This window comes from Cavia porcellus, unplaced genomic scaffold (assembly GCF_034190915.1).
Source record: "Cavia porcellus strain 051 isolate PalLab524CR breed Dunkin Hartley unplaced genomic scaffold, mCavPor4.1 scaffold_2, whole genome shotgun sequence".
Taxonomy (NCBI): domain Eukaryota; kingdom Metazoa; phylum Chordata; class Mammalia; order Rodentia; family Caviidae; genus Cavia; species Cavia porcellus.
This window is the reverse complement of record NW_026947485.1, coordinates 87,713,312-87,731,423: the sequence shown is the minus strand read 5'-3', so window position 1 is coordinate 87,731,423 and position 18,112 is coordinate 87,713,312. Positions and strand designations below refer to the sequence as shown.

The 18,112-nt window shown below is 39.3% G+C and overlaps 1 protein-coding gene across 15 annotated transcripts in view; it reads left to right on the top strand.

The window, feature by feature from the left end:
• Ablim1 (actin binding LIM protein 1) overlaps positions 1-18,112 on the top strand; it is a 291,033-nt gene that overhangs the window by 223,860 nt on the left and 49,061 nt on the right. For all 15 annotated transcript variants that reach the window (XM_063244792.1, XM_063244794.1, XM_063244793.1 and 12 more), the window contains exon 7: positions 16,057-16,144. In XM_063244792.1, the coding sequence (XP_063100862.1) occupies positions 16,057-16,144 (88 nt within the window). The remainder of the gene's footprint in view (positions 1-16,056; positions 16,145-18,112) is intronic.

Sequence of the window (18,112 nt, the reverse complement as noted above, 5' to 3'; positions counted from 1 at the left end):
TTCCCTCTGTTTTTCCTTCCTTCAGACACTAGAACTGATAGTAACTGTGAGAGACCCTCCTCCTTCCTGCTGCTCCTGGTGAGACCTTGGAATCTGTCCTGGGGGATTCCAGGCCCGAGGCAGAGTTGTTTGTTGAAGGGGATGAGGTCCAGCCACAGTGGAAGAGGAAATCAGACAAGGATGTTTTTAAAAGCAAGCTGTGTTTTTCTGACTGCTCCAGTATTGGTTCCCACCCTAAAGGCTCCTCTAAGCCTGGAGAAGGAAAAATATTTTTAGTCTGATAGTGTACCATAGGCAGCCCAGAGCTGAATCATCTGTACAACAGTCTTCCGCCTCAGAGGAATGCTGCTTAGTGGAAATAATGTATAAAGGGTCACCTGAGGCTCCACCAGGGGACCAACCATGGAGACCCCTGTGTGTGACCCAACTCCCGGGAAGTTTTTTGAGATTTATGGGAGAGTAGAGATGCAGAAGAAGCAAAAAGGACAGGGTGGGATGGGGAAATATTTGCAATTCCTTGGGGAAGGATAGCTATCACAGAGCTGGAATGTGCTTTTAGAGATAGCCCCTTGGTGAAGAAAAGCAGTTGACAAACTGGAGCTTACCTTCCAGCGTTATGCTGAATTGAGGTAACCCCTTGCTGCATATTATATAACATGTCTCAGTATTTTTAGTTGTAGCGTGTTTGCTCCAATTTACACAGCTATGATTGAAATATTAAACAAGGGGGGCTTGTCTCCTTCTCCAGGGCTGCAATACAGCTTCTTACCCCTTCTCCCACCGAGTGTGCCTAACTGTGCCATTTGGCCAATGAGAAACGTGTGCTGATTGGCTCCCTGGAGCAGCTGCCGTGAAAGAACGCTTTGCATGGCTGTGTCTGTGCCTTCTGACTCCAGCCTGCTGCTGGGTTGGAAAGGAGACCCCGAATGAGATCATGAGTAACAAGAAACCTTAAGCATGTGCCCTTGTACGAGAGACAGAAATTATCCAATTGGGGTTATATCTCAAGAATGTTGTGCTTAAAGGCAAATATTTGTCTTCTGGTGTTAAGAAAAACAAAGATATAAAACCTCTGACCTTGAGTGTAAGGATAGCATCTGAGTTCGGGAAGCAAGTCATATGAAGCCAGAGCATGATGAAATTCTCATCTTTCCTTCCCTGGAACTATGCTGATCTTTTTTAATTTTTTTAACCACATGCATAGCATCAGTAGCCATCTTGACATAGTACTCAGAGCTCACAGTAACATGCTGTTGGATTCCAGGTCTCCCCTTCATCCCATATCCCGGAAAGACTCCTTTAAGATTTCCTTACAGATTTTAAGTATTTGGAAAGAAAAAGGCTAACAGTCTGGTATTTTGCAACCTAGGTACAAAATTATTCAAAGTGGATTTATAAATAATTAACATGCCCTCTCTCTGCCCAGTAATGTTGTAAATGAGGGAGAAACCAGTACTTTGAGACCCTATTAACATTGCTGAATATACAGTAGAACAAGATCTTTTCAGAAAGTGCGTAGGATTGGGGAGTGTAAATAAGATATCTAATCCTTCTATAAGTTTAGTTCAGGGTCCACCCTAGCAGATTGCTCAGCCCTCTACCCTTTTACGTTCCTAACGTAGTAGCATGGCCTTATAACAAAGCTAAAACAAACCAGTTGACCCCCTTCTCTGGAAACCCGTGTCCAGGGTTCTTTTCCTGTCCACAGTTTAACACAATCACCTCATTAGTTACTGCTTTTCAAGGGAGTTAACAAAAATGTACTGGCTTTTACCTGAATGATGAGCTTCTATGCTTCCTTATGATAATTTATGGAAGAAGAAACTAGAATGCTTACTATTTTTCAACAGCCCAAGCTACAAAAGTCATTTCTAGTTCTTAACCTTGCTATGTAGCGGTATGTGAAGGAAGTAGAGAATGAACTAATAAAAACCCCTAGACTTAACATCAGCTCTGTAACTTTGGAGATTTTTTTTCTTAGCTTGTAAACAGGCATAACTATAGTAGGATGCCTCACAAAGTATTAGGTGAATCAGATATGAATGTATTTTCTAAACATTCACCTATGGAATAAATGTAGAAAATATTAATAAGAGTAAAAATAATTGATAAGGGAATGAATGCTTAAATTCAATTGGAGGAGGGAAAAGTAGATCTTATAGAAACCACTAAAATCCTCAAGCATCCAAACCTACTTCCTTTCTACTATTTCCTAACTAAAGAATCCTTAAGACTTCATGGCAACAGTAGCGCAAAGTAAGCCAGGCAATGCCAGCCATTGTTTGCCGGTTATGAGTCAATTTAGGGATTAAACATGGAGATACCTGTATTCCATCTTTGTCTCCCCATCAGTCTAAAGGGTACCAGCAACAGAATGACAAGGCTGGGAGGAGGATTGACAGATGCTGTGGTGGAGAGCTGGAGGTTCTAGGATAATGGAAACAGTACCTGATGGGGTTAAAGCTGCAATGTTTGCTTAGAGCCCATTTCACAAGAGATCATTTACTTTACAGAGGTTAGAAAAACACTTTGGGAATCCATTTGACAAAGGGCTCTTAATGTGATTCTTCTTACTTAATTCCTTCAAATACCTCCTGGATTAAAATGGTAATACAAGGCAACATGCATTATGAATGACTGTTTGGCAGTAGCTACTGAAGTGGAACATAAAGATACCTTATAACCTTGTCATACATATGCCACCTACAACCTTCAACATATATGTACAACTAACTGGGACTGTTGCTCACCAAAACCACAGATAGGGCTTTTCACAGCAGTACTAGTCAGAGCTGCCCAGCATTTTGAGTAAGCCAAATGTCCATCAAGAATAGAATAGATAAATAACGCACAGAAGATTGCACAAAGAAATTCTATGTAATAACGAGCTTTAATACAATACAACTATGGTAGCCTCACAGATAATCTCTGTGTTTAGTGAAAGAAGCTAGGTAGATTTGCTTCTGTTTCAAAACAATCTAGAGTAGCATATGAGTTAGAAGTCAACATAGTGATCAGAAATATAGTTATCTGAAAAGAGCATGAGGGTATATCTGGATATAGATAATATGTTTTCTTAATTTGAGTGCTGGTTTCAAAGTACTTGCATTTATAAATTTTTATTTATCTATACATTTATGATCTACACATTATTCTTAGAATGCAGTTTGCTTCAATAAAGAATTAAAGTTATATCCTTATACTTCTCCGTTAGAGGAACACAAAAGTGTTTTATCAAGACTTTCCTCTTTGGAAATGATGGTACAGATTTATAATCCTAGCACTCAAGAGGCCAAGGCAGGAAAACTATAAATTTGAGGGCCAGCCCAGGGTACATAGCAAAACTCTAACCCTGCCCCCCACAAAAAAATAAAAAACCCACAACTTTTCTCTTACAAAGAAGAATCTGATATGTGTACAACACTGACATTTTTTTACTGATGAAGAAAAGAAAAAAAGTTGTAGAACAGGCTACACAGCCTTCTCTGGAAATTCAGTTAATACCCAGGGAAATTCAATACATACCTCTGGTCCTTATTTACCTTCTGAACTATGCTGTGTTTCTTAATAATTTATCAGAAGACAGTAATGACATGATTATATTCATGCTATTTTGTTCTTGGTCTCAAGAAAAGATGCTTGGTTTCTGGAAGACATGAGTTGAATTTGAAAATTATGAGCTGACTGGAGCTGCCTAGAATTGTTACAAGGATCTAGGGTCAGCCTATCCCATACCATGATGTTCATCTATCCCAGGAAATAGCAGAGTATAGAGGGTGTTAAAGGCAGGGAAACAATTGTGTATGAAGTTATAATGATAGATATGTCATTATAAATTGGTCCTGACTCACAGAATGTGAGCCCTACAGTAAGTATAGGCTTTGGTCATGCTTCTGTAAGTCATCACTTATAATAAATTTGCCACCCAGGTGTGGGCTATTGCTAGTGGCAGAAGCTGTGCTGGTGCAGGGAGTATGTGGCTTTCCATTTAATTTGCTGTGAACCTAAAGTAGCCCTAACAGTATCTTTGTAAAAATAAACAATATCTATGATAACTGAATTTAAAGAGTTTGTATTACTCGTACTGTAGCTTTGTTTCGTTTTGTTTAATTTGGTAAGGCTTTTTTCAATAGTTGGAAGAGAAAGGACAGAGTAAAATTTTACTTTACAGCTGAAAACATTATCTAGACCTTCTTTAGCCTTTCTGAACTGTGAAACATGAAGATTTGATTTTGTAGAATAAGCTTTCGTTTGTAATCTCAAAAAGTAAATGGAATGATGCCAGACAGGTATAAGAGATCCACATTGCCTGGGAGATTTCAGGCTTTCCCACACTGACCACACTGCTGAGAGGGCTTCAGGAAGGACCCTTACACTCAGACAGACATGGGTTCAGATCCCAGCTCTACCCTGTGCTAACTGAACTACCTGGGTGATCTCATCTGTTAAATGGATACCTGCCTTTCAGTGTTTCCAAGACTCAGATGGATGGGATTTGTGATGGGCTTAGCATAGTATCAGCACACAAGAAAATTCTGAAGTTAGAGCTAAGGAACAATATTTCATCGTGTCTTTGTCTTGTGACTACCATCTTTGTCCAGGGAATGGTTGTTAATCAATGTAGTGGTTTTCTGATAAGAGTTTCTTTGAACATATTGATTCACTGGGCTATGTAGAGAATTTGCTATGTGGAAAGAAAGCTCCTAGGTTTATAAGATACAGGTGTGACCTGGGTCTTTAAAAGACTTTGTAATCTAGTGGGAAAGAAGTAAAGAAAGTTCACCTGCCTTGATGGATATTATTGATGAACTGTATTGATGGGTACCACTTAGTACTTTGCTACTAACTCACTTTTGGTTATTTTAATTTTCATAGAAATACCACCTGGTATGTTTTCTTCCATAAATTCTTACAGATGAAATAAGTCAAGAGTAGTGTCCAGGGCTCCACCGTGTGCAAACCAGAGTTTAGAACCTTGATTCTCTTGGTTCCAAAGCTCAATTCCCTGCTCTGTAATACATGGTGGCGTGGAGCAGACAGTTCAGCCATAATAATAGAAGGAAAAATCAAACAGATGTATGAGCCCAGGGAGGAAGTGATTACTTTCACATATACAGATCCCTTTTGCCTTTCATGTAGTTATTTTCTCTACCTTGAATTTTTGCAAAATTTCCATGATACACGTTAATAAAATATTCTCTCCTTGATCATTATAGTGTCTTTTCACATCCTACAGGAATTATTACCTAGATGCGTAAGAATTCTGAAACAAGGAAAACAGTGTGGGATGGTGTTCTTGGTATAGGACAGGTAAATTTATATCCATCAATGTAGGATGTTTCCTAGTTCACAGAGCTATGTGACCTTGACCTGGGTGTAATACATCATTGAACTGTGATTCTTATCACATCACTGTAAAACAATTAGAATGATGTCACCTTTTCCAAAGGGTCACAAGAGAAGTACTATGTTTCAAAAGCACAGAACATAAAAGTAAGCTAAAGTCGAGCATTAGCTGTATGCAGATGAAGACAAAAGTTCAGGTTCTATTTTCAACTTTCATATGGTTTTGGGTGAGTTACTTAATCTCTTTGCAGTTGACTGTCTCCTCTTGTCCAGAAGAAATGGTATTTCTTCTGAAGACAGAGAAGCAATGATTGGATAAGCAAACTGTTTTCAAAACCTCTTTGAAAATGTTGAAAGTCTTCACATAGGGCTGGAATATAACTTGGTGGTTGGGTTCTTTGGCTCTTTGGCTCTTTGAGCCCTAAAAAAGTTAAAAAAAAAAAAAAAACAGAAAACCAAACCTTTATATAATTGCTAACAATACAATGTTGCATATATGTGTGTATATATATACATAGCCGTACATACTTGCAGGCACATTTTGCTCTAAAAAAAAGAACCCATATTTTTCAGCAGCTTTTCAGAGGAATCTCAACCTCTAAACAGGAAAGAATGCCTGTGTGCTCTGAGTTGTCACTGTGAACAGTGAACAAAAAAGTTTATCTGTCTTTCTGACCAGGTCTTCCCTTCCTCTCCCTTACCTTGTTTGGTTTTATTTTTTTTTCATGCCTCTTTATTGAGGAGTAGTTTAATTTCCTTAAACTGTGCTTGCTGTAAAGGCCCAGCATGGTTAGTACATGATACAGTGGTGCAGCCATCATCCCACGCAGTTTGAGGGCTTCCCTGTTACTCAGGCTGCCTGCTTATTTGCAGTCTCTTCTACTCCTAACCCCATCCTCTACGTTATCTCCCTCCTGCTCTTCCTTTTCTACAAATTGCGTCTGAGTGGAATTGTATAATATGTAGTATTTTGCATCTGGCTTCTTTCACTTGGTATGTTGTTGAGATTTATCAATCTAATTGCATTATGAGTAAGACTATTTCTTTTTATTGCTTAGGAATATCCCATTTTAAAATTGTTTTTACGTTCTATTTATCTTTTCATCCATTGAGAGTCAATTGCATTGCTTCTAGTTCAGGGCTGTTATAAGTAACACTGTTGTAAATTTACACATATAAATCATTGTGCAGACATATGTTGTTATTTATTTTAGTTTAACACCTAGAAGGTGAAATACTCTGTTGCATGGTATATTTGCAAAAATTCAACTTTCTGACAAAGAGTCAAAGAGGTTCCTGAAGTCGCCATGCTGTTTTACATTCCCACCCAAAGTGTCTGAGGGTTCTGTCCTCCTCTACATTTGCTATGGTCAGTCTTTTAAATTATAACCATTGTTGTAACTGTGTGGTGGTATTCTGTTGTGGTTTTGATTTTATTTCCCTAATGACTAATGCTGTTTGAAATATTTTCCCATGTTTATTAGGCATCTCTGTGTCTATGGTGAAGTATCTATTTAAATTTTGTGTGTATGTGTGTTTATTTGTTTGTTTTTGCTTGTTGGTGCTGGGGCTTGAACCCAAGACCTCATGTGTTAGTTATATATCCCAAGCCTAAATCTTTTGATCATTTTTAAATTTGGTTAGTTTGCTTCTTGGTGCAAGAATTCTGTATATAATCTGGGTACAAGTCTACTTTTAGATACACAATTTCCAAAATTAATTCCTAGTCTGCTGCATATTTTCCATTTTTTAAAATTTAAGAGAAAGAGAATTTAATCTTGATGATATTCAGTTTATCAACTTTTGTGGGTCATGCTTTTGGGATGATTTCCAAAAAATCTTTGCCTACCCTGGCATGGTGGCACATGCCTGTAATCCCAGCACTTGGGACGCTGATGCAGGAGAATCATTGTGAGTTTGAGACCAGCCTGAGCTACAAAATGAGCTCAAGGCCAGCCTGAACTGCACAGTGAGACCTTATCTCCAAAAACAAAGCAAAACAAAACAACAAAAGAAATCTTTGACTAGAACAAAGTCATAGGAAATTTTCCTATATCCTTAAGTTTTACAAGCTTATTTTTTACATTTAGATCTATGATCCATTTTTGTATGTGGGATGAGGTGGGAATTTAATTGGATACAGATTTCCAATTCTGCCAGCATCATTTATTGGAGAGACTGTACCTTCACCAGATTGCCTTGGCACTTTATTGAAAATCAGTTGATCATAAATCAATTGATTACTGGATCAATTTGCTTCTGGATACTCTCTTCTGTTCTACCAATCAGTAAGTCTGTTCCACCAATCAGCGGCCCACACTGTCCTATTACATATAGCTTTATAGCAAGTTTAAGGTCTTCAACTTGGATCGGCTTTTTTTAAATTCATCTGGCTCTTTGCTTTGCCATATAAATTTTAGAATCAACTTGTTCTCTACCCACAATCCTGCTGAGATTTTAAAAGGGATTTTCCTGAGTGTATAAATCAATTTAGAGACTGGCTATGTTCTTTAAGGATGATACATTTACAGATCCCATTTCTCTAACACCATTAAATAACCAAGACTGATTTAAAGTTTTTGCACTTCATATCTTAGCAGTAGATAAAGCGGCAGTAAAACACCTTCGAGAAGCCAATATGCATTTGCTCTGTGTTGTACCTTTTTTTAATTCCTTACCCACATTAAAAAAGAGAGTTATAATTGTCTCTTAAATTTTGAGTAGGTGGTTAAAGGGAACCAGAGAGTTGGAAGATGATGATTTATTTCTCTCTGAACTGTTCGTGCATCCTTGTTCAGAAATATAAGCTCCTCCCCTTCCTCTAGCCCAGCATGTTGGTTTGGCACAGTCTGTAATCCACTGGGGCTGCAGGATAGTCTCACCAGTGCATGTTGCTTTGCACAGACTTGTAGTGTCCTCCAGGCTTTGTGAAAGCAGCCTGGGTGGACTGATCTACTCACCTGTGCCCAGGATACAAACTTCAGGCCAAGGTACACCCTCATTATCCTGCCTGTTCATGATGCTGTGTCAGGAAAAAGGCCTCCTGAAGAGGTGATCAAGCCAGTTCAGTTACATTGGAAACCTCTCCCACTTAAAGGAAAAAACTGGTGGTTAAAAAGAGGCTGAGTCAGCCCAGGCACTGCCTTTCAGAAAGAGCTGAACAGGTAATGAATGTGATTCACATCTCTCTCTCCACCCATGTATCTGCAATGCAAGCAGCAAGCCCTTGTTCCTCCCCCGGCTTCATCTGTGCTCAGGTTTGGAGATTTGATTCCTTGCATATTAATGTTTTTTGAGTTAAATGCATAAATTCATTCAGTGATTACAAAATTTTAAAATGTAGCTAATTTCTGGACCCCACCTCAGGACTACTGGATATATTTTTTTTTCTTTCTTTCTTTTTGTTTTTTGAGACAGAGTCTCACTATGCAGTTCAGGCTGGCCTTGAGCTCACTTTGTAGCCCAGGCTGGTCTCAACCTTGCAGCAGTCCTCCTGCCTCAGCCTCCCGAGTGCTGGGATTATAGGCATGCACCACCATGCTCAACTGTGGACATTTTTAAAAAATTTCCTTGAATATTACTTATGAAGAGTAAAATTAGGAAACCTCTGAGCAGTACCAGCCTCTGAGTGTTTGCATGGCCCTAATCTGAAATCCCAGTCAGTCAGAATAGAGTTTGAATGAGTCCTAGAGACCTGAAAGCAAATGAATGTGTTCTACCATCAGTGAAACTGTTTTGGAGATTTTTCTCTTCTGTAAGTCAGAATCCCTATGTGAGAAGTCCTTGAGGAAGGTTAGGGGACACTTTTATCAGAGTGGTACAACCTGTGGCTCTGGGGTCAGGGTGCCTGGGTTTGAAACCTAGCTCTGTCTTTTGGAAGCACTGGGGCTTTGGGTAAGTTATTCTCAAAGTTCTCATTTCTTTGCCTGTAAAATAAGGCTGTAAAATAGCACCTACTTGATTGGGTTTTTGTAAGACAAGTCATTAAAAGTACTTGTGATAGTTCCTTGGCACAGAATAAGATCTGGAACTTCAGCCTACTAGGCGGGTTACTGATTGAAATTCAAAATACTTTGCCTCTCTGGTGAGCATTGTGTGCTTTTTTTTTTTTTACCAAGCAGTGAGACTTTTGTGGCCCATTATCTATCTTCCTTTTTGACCTTATCTACTAAGAAGCTAAAATCATAACAAACGTGTTTGGAGTTTTTGATCAACTATTTTTAAATCTTAGCCTTTTCCATTAAGAATCTGCAAGACCTTTTTGACAGGGGGCAGAGGCATAAGCTATAAATGGATGAAGGTTGACCTCAGGGCTTGGGGTCCTGAGTACAGGAAACCAAAAGGAAGGTGATAAAGCCAAACCGAGGACAGTTTGCAGTCAGGAGCTATGTAGATCATCGTACAGTGGATTGTCAGCCCAGAGATGGGCTCAGTAACCACTGTTCTTTTTCTCTCGTCCTAGTGAGTTTTCAGTAGGCTTGGGGCTGATTCCAGGGCTCACAATTCCTCTGAGGAGTCAGACACTAAGGAGTTATCAGTCAAGCTGCATTCCCTGCCATCAAGAATGTCCTTTTCATATTCAAACGGCTTTCTGTTGCCACTGTTCTGTGAGCATGTAGTAATGTGGGATTTCACACTGAAACAGAATTTTGCATCTGAGTGGAACTGAATGGAAGTTGAAATTATCTAGTCAAGCACTTCACATTTTCAAGTACAGGTCCTAGGGCTTGGAGAGAGTAAGTAGTGACACACAGAGACCCCATGGGTAACAAGGAGTGATACCCAAGCCTCCTGATTCTAAATCTTGAAGCCTCTTTCTTGTACCCCATGTCCACAAGAAATTCAGAAATTTCTGTTCTTGCAGACAATTGGTTCCATCAAAAATCTGGTATCTTACACTAAATTTCGCCTTAGAGTAAATGGCATTTCCTGAGAATTCTGGATTGTGTGCTGAAGATCACACTTCAATTTAGAAATTAACAAGCCAGGCATGGTGGCTCACGCCTGTAAACCTAGCACTTGGGAGGCTTAGGTGGGAGGATCGTTGTGAGTTTGAGACCAGCCTGGGCTACAAAGTGAGCTCAAGGCCAGCCTGAACTGCATAGCGAGACCCCGCCCCAAAAAAGACAAAAAGAAAAAAGAAAAAAAAACTTAGAGATTAACCAGCAGTAGTAGTTACCACCAGCATCTAATTTAACCAGCTCTGCTACAGATGAGCAGTTTTTAGCACTTTGAATGTGTAGGCAGGTACCTCATAAAATTTACCTAATAAGAAAATTGTTTGTTATTCTTATAGCATTTAAAGCAAACATTAAGGCTAGCCATAAGATCATCTTTTAATTTAAAACACATTTCAGTTATGTGAAAATGCAGAAGTGACATTGCCAGTTTTTAAGTAGCAGGGTTTGAAAATGGAGAGTAGTGGTGGGAAAGTCTGTTGAACCCCTGCAATACATCTGGCCTCTCAGACCCGAGCAACAATCAAGCCACAGGTTGTATGCTTGGGCCAGACACCAACACTTAACACATTTACCTGCCACAGCGACCCCCATGCTGTGCTTTGCAAGTGTGCAGTCGGGAACTTCCTCTCTACAGTGACCACAGCTTGTATTGTAGTGTTTTTCTTGTGATTGCTACTTAGTCTTTCATTTTATCATCTGAAATTTTTTTACTTTCTCTAAAAATGACTCCAATGTAAATAACTTTCGTTCACTTAGTTCTGCTTTCTAGTCAGTTTGCATATAACTGTTGTCTGTGTTCAGCTCTGATACTTTCTCTGGCTGCATGTACAGAATTTGTCTGTGAACCGTCATCAGTGCTGCTGTAAGGAGAAATGAAACAGAGGGGGTGGTTCCCCCTGCAGAATAGGAGCTCTCTCATCCTTGATTTCCTGACCCTGTAGCCCCTCAGGTCTGCACTGCTTCAGTAATTCCAGTAAGCCTCACTCATGTCTCTGGAACGACCTTTGATCTGGAATTTCTTGACACGATGTGAATTTGTTGATGTGAGCAGCATCTGAAGCAGACTGATGTCCTTGGCAGTGTGACAATAGCGTTTCTTAGTAGTGCTTTCAGCAGTGCAAAGCCCTGCCTTGTGTGAGCTTGAGGTAGCTTTCACCCATCTTACATGACAGTTCATTCAACGTACGCACTCCCCAGTGCCTGTCTGAGCTTGGAAGAGGCGGCATCCAAGGATGCCTTTTACCAGTGTCACAGATGGACACTTACAGCCTTCTTATCATGAGTGGTCCTAGGACCATCGCCAGGCAGAGCTATTAAATCGTCATTCCCACCATCATCATCACTGCTGTGTGCAAAGTATCACACCAGTTCCAAACGTCAGCCAATAACGTTGTGAAATAGTCACTGTATTGGAACATTGAAAAACTGCTAGTTGTGGTACTAGTTAAGAACATGTACTCCAGAACCAGGTCCATTGCTTCTATGTGACCATGAGCAAGTTACTAAACCTCTCCAGGCCCCAAGAACCTCATCTAAAAATGGGAACAATAATAGTTTCAGCCTTCTGACATGATTGTGATAGAAATTCACCAAATATTTATAAAATATGTAAAACAGTAAATGTCATAGAATATATACACAATAAAAATGTTTATTTTTGATAGTATCATCACCACGACTATCACCTCTGATCTACAATAGAAATTCCAAGAGTTTTTGATTGGCCCAAAATCCATGAGACTATGTAGGATGGTTACCTGGAAGTACAGAGTGGGATAAAATTTACAGCCCAGGCGTTAGGACTCCAAGAGATACAGACTTTTTCCTCTTGTCTTTACTCTCTTATTGCATCACTACATAAAATATATTCCTGATATAAAAAAGCAAACTGATTAAGAAGGTTTTAGTTTCCCCATTCCTACCTCTCCTCGTGGGTAACAGTTTATAGTCTTCCTGTATTCTACATACAGGGCACGCATAAAATCAGTACGTACTTCAGTGATACAGGACTTGGCCTCTCATGTGCAAAGCCCCAGGTTTGATTCCTGGCAGCCCCCCCCACCCACCCACCAGTCACTAGTTACACATTATGTGACCCTTCACACATAAATAAGAGTGATAGCACCATCTTAAAACACTGAAGAGGAGATAAAGCACTTACCATGGTGCCAGGACACAGGTTAGATTCCTGGTAATTTTCTCATGAATGCTACAAAGTAACTATAATGGTACTACCCATTTCATTGAAAGTTAAGGAGTAAGTATGAGACTGGATTTGATCCAATCAAATCAGGGTTTCCACTGTTTAACGTGGATACATAGCAGAGAATTTCCATTTAAGTTTTTTCTTTCTAATGGTAGTTTGAATTCTTTTGGTGGGGGGGTGTTCTGGGAATTGAGCTCATGACCTTGCACTTGCCAGGCAGGTGCTGTGCCACTGAGATGTATTCCCAGCCCTTTGGCCCTTGAATTCTTTTTTTTTTTTTGGTCTTTTTCCTTTTTATCGGTACCAGGGATCGAACTCATGACTGCTTGCTTACAAGGCAGGTGTTTATGCCACTGAGCTAAATCCCCAGCCCCGGCCCTTGAATTCTTAATAGTGTTAATTTGAACTCTTCTTACGAATATGTTTACTTTATTTCTAATGGCAACATATGCTTCAGTATTTAATTTCTTCCTTCTGAGGGGGGTTGTTATGTGTTGCTTTGTTCTGTGCTGCTGTAAATAAAATAGTACTGAATAATAAAATAGTACCGAAACTTTTGGGGCACATTCCTGAGACTATGTAGGACGGCTACCTGGAGGTGAAAGTGTGAGTCAGAGGGTTTGTGCACATTAACTTTTAATGGATACCATCGAGTTGTCTTCCAGGAAGGATTTTGGTCATCAGCTGAAAGCATCAGCTTCCTCATATTTGTGTTCTGTTTATCTTTGCTAATTTTATGGGGGAACAAAAGATTTTCTAAACTGTACTTCTCTGATCAATGGTACGATTGGCCAGCTTCTTAATTTTTTTTATTATCCCCATTTTCTCAGGAAATAGCCTGTGGCTATCAGTTGTCTTTCATTGTAGACACTCTTTACATGTTCTGAATAGTTCTTTGCCTGAAATGTGTGGTAAAACTTTTCTATTATTTCTCTTCGAATTTTATGTGTAGAGATTTTTATTTTGTGCAATGTTTGGCATAGACTGGCTAATATTTACCTTTATTGTTTCTAGATTTTGCCCTGCTTAGGAAAGCTTTCCTACCATATGTTTATTAAAATACTCTTCTATATATTCTTCTTACACTTCTATAATTTTGTTTCTACCTTAACTTTGTTTCTACTTCAAGCTTTGTGGAATTTATATAGTTCGCAAGTTAAGAATCTAGATTTACCTTTGTCCTTTTTTTTTTTTTTTTTTTTTTTTTTTTTTAACCTTTCTCTATTTTGAGAACCAATTTTCCTTACTTTTCTTTTTCTTTCTTCCAGTGCTGGAGATCAAACCCAGGCAGGGTTTCTAGCTAGGCAAGTGATCTACCCAACCCTAAGCCATATCCTCACGCCTTTACTGTTTGTTGAATAATCTGTTCTTTAAATTAATTTTAACTGCCACCTTTATGATAAACTAAGCTGTCTTGTAGTTGTGGCTGTTTCCTCTCTTCTGTTCTGCTGATTTATTTTCTGTTCCTGGATGGGTATTCAAGTGCTTTAATTATGTTAGCCTTAGAATGAATTTTTAAATCAGGAAAGGACAATTCTCTTTCATTGCTGCTCTTTTTTAGGGGAGATCTTTTTCTTTTTTTTGTACATTTCTTTTCTTCTATGTGAACTTATAATCTGTCAAGGTCCATAGAGCAAACTCCTGTGGGCACTGCTATGCTACTGTGAAAGCTTCACAGGAGTAAGTTCATTTTAGACTAGTCAGCATCTTTACATTTTTCAGTTTTTGTACTCAGAAATATTATTGTGTGTTTCTATTGAGAAAAAGAATTATTTACATCTCACACTCATCAGTTAAGTTTTATATCATTTTTATATCATTTATATCTTGTATTAGGATGGATTTGTTGCTACTGCAAATGACTTGCTTCTATTTTTTATTGCAAACAGGAAGTAATAGTTTTACTAACAAATAGCAAATAATAGTTAATGTTAATTTTTATTTAGCCACTTGCTTGAACTCTTTCATTAGTGATCATACACTTATTTATTTTTCTTATCACACAGGCAAGTACCCAAACAATGCCGAGTGTTACTGGTGAAAAACACATTTTTGTCTCACTCCTATCTTTAATGCGAATGCTTCCGGTGTTTTACCACGAAATACGATAAACATGCTTTATTAGCACGAACACTTTCTGTTTATGCTTTAGAAAGGTAAACTGTGTTTTTCACCACACATCACACCCTGTTCTGGAGACTTAATTTTTACACTTCCTTTGAGATTCCAGGGATTGTCCCACTAACTTGAACTTCAACACTGACCATCCTACTGAGCCAACCTGGCTTAGAACCAAGTACAATTTCCTCCTCTCTTTTACCCACATTGGACCCCAGATGTGTTAAGGACGGGACCTACTTCATGCTTCTCTTTGCACTCAGTCCTGCACCCTTGTGCCCTACAAAAATTTTTTTTAATAAATAAGAAACAGCAAGTGGACAAGAATAAGAACACCATTTCTGCAATTTTTTGGCAGGCACCATTAAAAAGGTGTCTTTCCTAGATTTTTTAATTTAACTAACTTGATACCTTTTCCCTCTTGATCATCTTAAGAGGCTGATCCCCATGTCACGCTTTGATTAAGGGGCTTTTGCACTTTCTGTAGGAGGCTGTGAGATGGAAATCAGAACCTGACTCTCTTCCTGTTGCGGTTTCACGCAGGTTCAGAAGCAGGGCACAACCACTTTTTTCTCAGCACTGGTGTTGTACACGATCAGCGCAAAAGAAATGTTTTCACACTTGAGTAAAAATCATTTAATCGCAGAATCCATTTGGTAATTTTTAAGTGAAGCCTTCTTTTTCCCCTAAGCTGTGAATGAAAGGACGTTTTTGTCGGGCTTCCTTTGAAGGGTGACTCTAATATGGTTTGGCACGTGTCTGGAGAATTGTCCCTGTGTCCAGTGATGCTTTGCTTCAGGAAAGTCAGCACCTGCTATGATGGCATCTGTCACACTTAGGAATGTGAAATGCCACTTCAGTGAAATGCACTAATATGAGGCATTGGCAAAAGATTGATGTAGGCAGCATAAAGGAGAACTTAGCCTTCTTCTAAAACAAGAACAGAGGATTATGGACTTCATGATGGTTTTTCTTACCCTGATGCAAGTTGGGTAGATTTTATTATTTTCTGATCACTGAGCCAAGAAGGTGAGAACCTGCTAAGCCAACGTTAACCTCCCATGAACGGTACTTTCATGTTTCAAGGTGGAGTTATTGGAACGTAAAGTGAACTCATCTCAGGCATGTGATGTTTAACTGGAAATCATCCAGGCAAGCATAGGTGAAGAGAAAAATGGAGGTCAGACACACTGAGAAGCAAAGCAGCCCAGTGTGGTGGGTGTGAGTAGCTGGTGTTTCAGCCTTTGTGGCTCTAGTGAGGTTGGCTTTGACTTCTAGGATTACTGGTCTGGGAAGTTTGATTACTTGGATCATTATTTTTCTTCCTCAGCAAATTTTCTTTTCTTTTAAATCCACAACTTCAGAAGACTTTTGGAGCCACAGCTGAATGGATAGACTAAATGTTCCCTGCCTTTTTTCTTGCAGGCAGGTGACAAACATTATCACCCCAGCTGTGCACGATGCAGCAGATGCAACCAGATGTTCACAGAAGGAGAGGAAATGTATCTTCAAGGTAAGATGGACTGGAGAGCAAAGTACATTTTCAGTACTTGGGGAAAGAATATCTTGCTGTGTTTTTGGGTTGCTTTTAGAGAAGGAGGCATTTTGTTAGCTGAGAAGCTACCCAAATCCAACATCAACATAGCCAAAAGTTACCTCATCCTTGGTTAGTGTAAACTGGCCAAGCAATTGATATGCTGGCAGTGAGCGCCTGAGGCTGTTGAAGAAAGAGCTCTGAGCTTAAGTTGTTGCTTGGAAAGAATGAATAAGACTTAAGGTTGATGCTGTGAATTCGAGGGATAAGTGAAACTCAGGAATTCCTCCTCTCCGTTTTTCCCCAAGAATATATTTGAAAAAACAAATGATCAAAAACAGAACACATTCCTAGAAATTCCTAGAAGCATTGCTTATGTGATAGCTACATTTCCTTTTCTCCTTTTATTATCTTGTGAGAAAGATTATTTGAAGTCATGCCATCTGCCTTTCTGTGTGCTTTTGAGGAAAAGAAAATCTCCTATTTGATGAATTACATTACGGACACATCTCAGCCCACTGAGATGGCATCGTTCATATTGAAATAGAATGAAGGAGAACACACCCAGAGTCCCTGAAAGAGAAATTATGAAGTTTCTGGTGGCCTGGAAGTACACATTCCCAGGGAGCCCTTCGACTTTCCTTAACTGAAAATAATTTTGAGAAATGTTTCCAGAGTAAAACTATTATTCATTTCTGTCCTCCTCCGAAATTCTGAGCTTCTTGGAGAAGTTTTGGGAGCAAATTCTCTTCCAGGCAAATGGCACCATCTGTGCAAAGCATTTCATTGTTTTTTAGCTGGGAAAAGACTCATTAATAAGATGAAGGTTCTTCAATAAAATTAGCAAGAAACTGTTAGGAGCAGTTGCTGGTTCAGTTTGAGTAATTACTGGGTCTGAGTTGCCTCTACGTGCCATTTCTTCATTCCTTGTTAAACAAAACACCAAGTGTATTTTTAATGAATGGTTTGCTTTACTCTGTTTTGTTTTTGTATAACTAAGAAAAGTCTATAAAAATGACTCATAGATGTTAAATCACCATGTTGGCTACTCTTAGAAATACTAGAAAGGTGATAAATGGGCAACACAGTGTTTTTTTAGCTTTAGCATGATTGCTCTGGAAAAACTCTCGATGAGAAACACCACTGAATGTTGAAACACACTGTGAAAGTGACAAGCTCTGCATCTGTGGTCTCACGAGGGCTTTATAGACACATTTTCCCAAGAACAGGCTCCACACCTGCAGTAGCAATAAGCAGGTGTCACTTTGCTGCACAAAGCAGATTGATTCTTTGGTGGTCACCAGGCCTGCTGCTAGATTTTAGTGTATTAATTACAGCACTCACAAAACAGACAGTAGCAAGAATGCCAATCTGTGTCTTCTGGGAACTGAGACTAAGGCTTGGGTGCAGCTCTGCGTATTCCCGGTGGTTCTGGAAGCTGAACAGAGAGGGCAATTTCAAGCTGTGCACAAATCCAACACATTTCTGAGACAGCATTCAGGATCACAGGGATTGTTCTAAGTCTCCTTTAGAGTTGGGCATCGCTGCCATTGTATTCCCTGTCCACACATCCTGGAGGAATTAGTAGTTTCATTGTCTGAAGCACCTGATCTTGTCTCTGAGTCCCATTCCTTGTATATGTGACCTTCAGAGGACAATGTTGACATTGTTTGCAGCCCTGGTATTCTGGACAGTGCCTTCTGCCTTCTAGAACCTCCATGGCAAATACAATGCTCTCCTGGCCTGAGCCTGACCTTTGCCTTTCCACATTAAAAGGTTTCCTGTGCTTTGTAGTCAGCTTTTGAACCAGTTTTAGTGCTAAAGGGGCTCATATGTCTGAGTTTTGTTTGTTTGATATTCTTCCTTTTTATTTTATTTTCTTTCTCTTTTCTTTCTCCACGCCCGTCCTGGGTGAAATGAGATAGAAGTGATTGTTAAACAGAAATT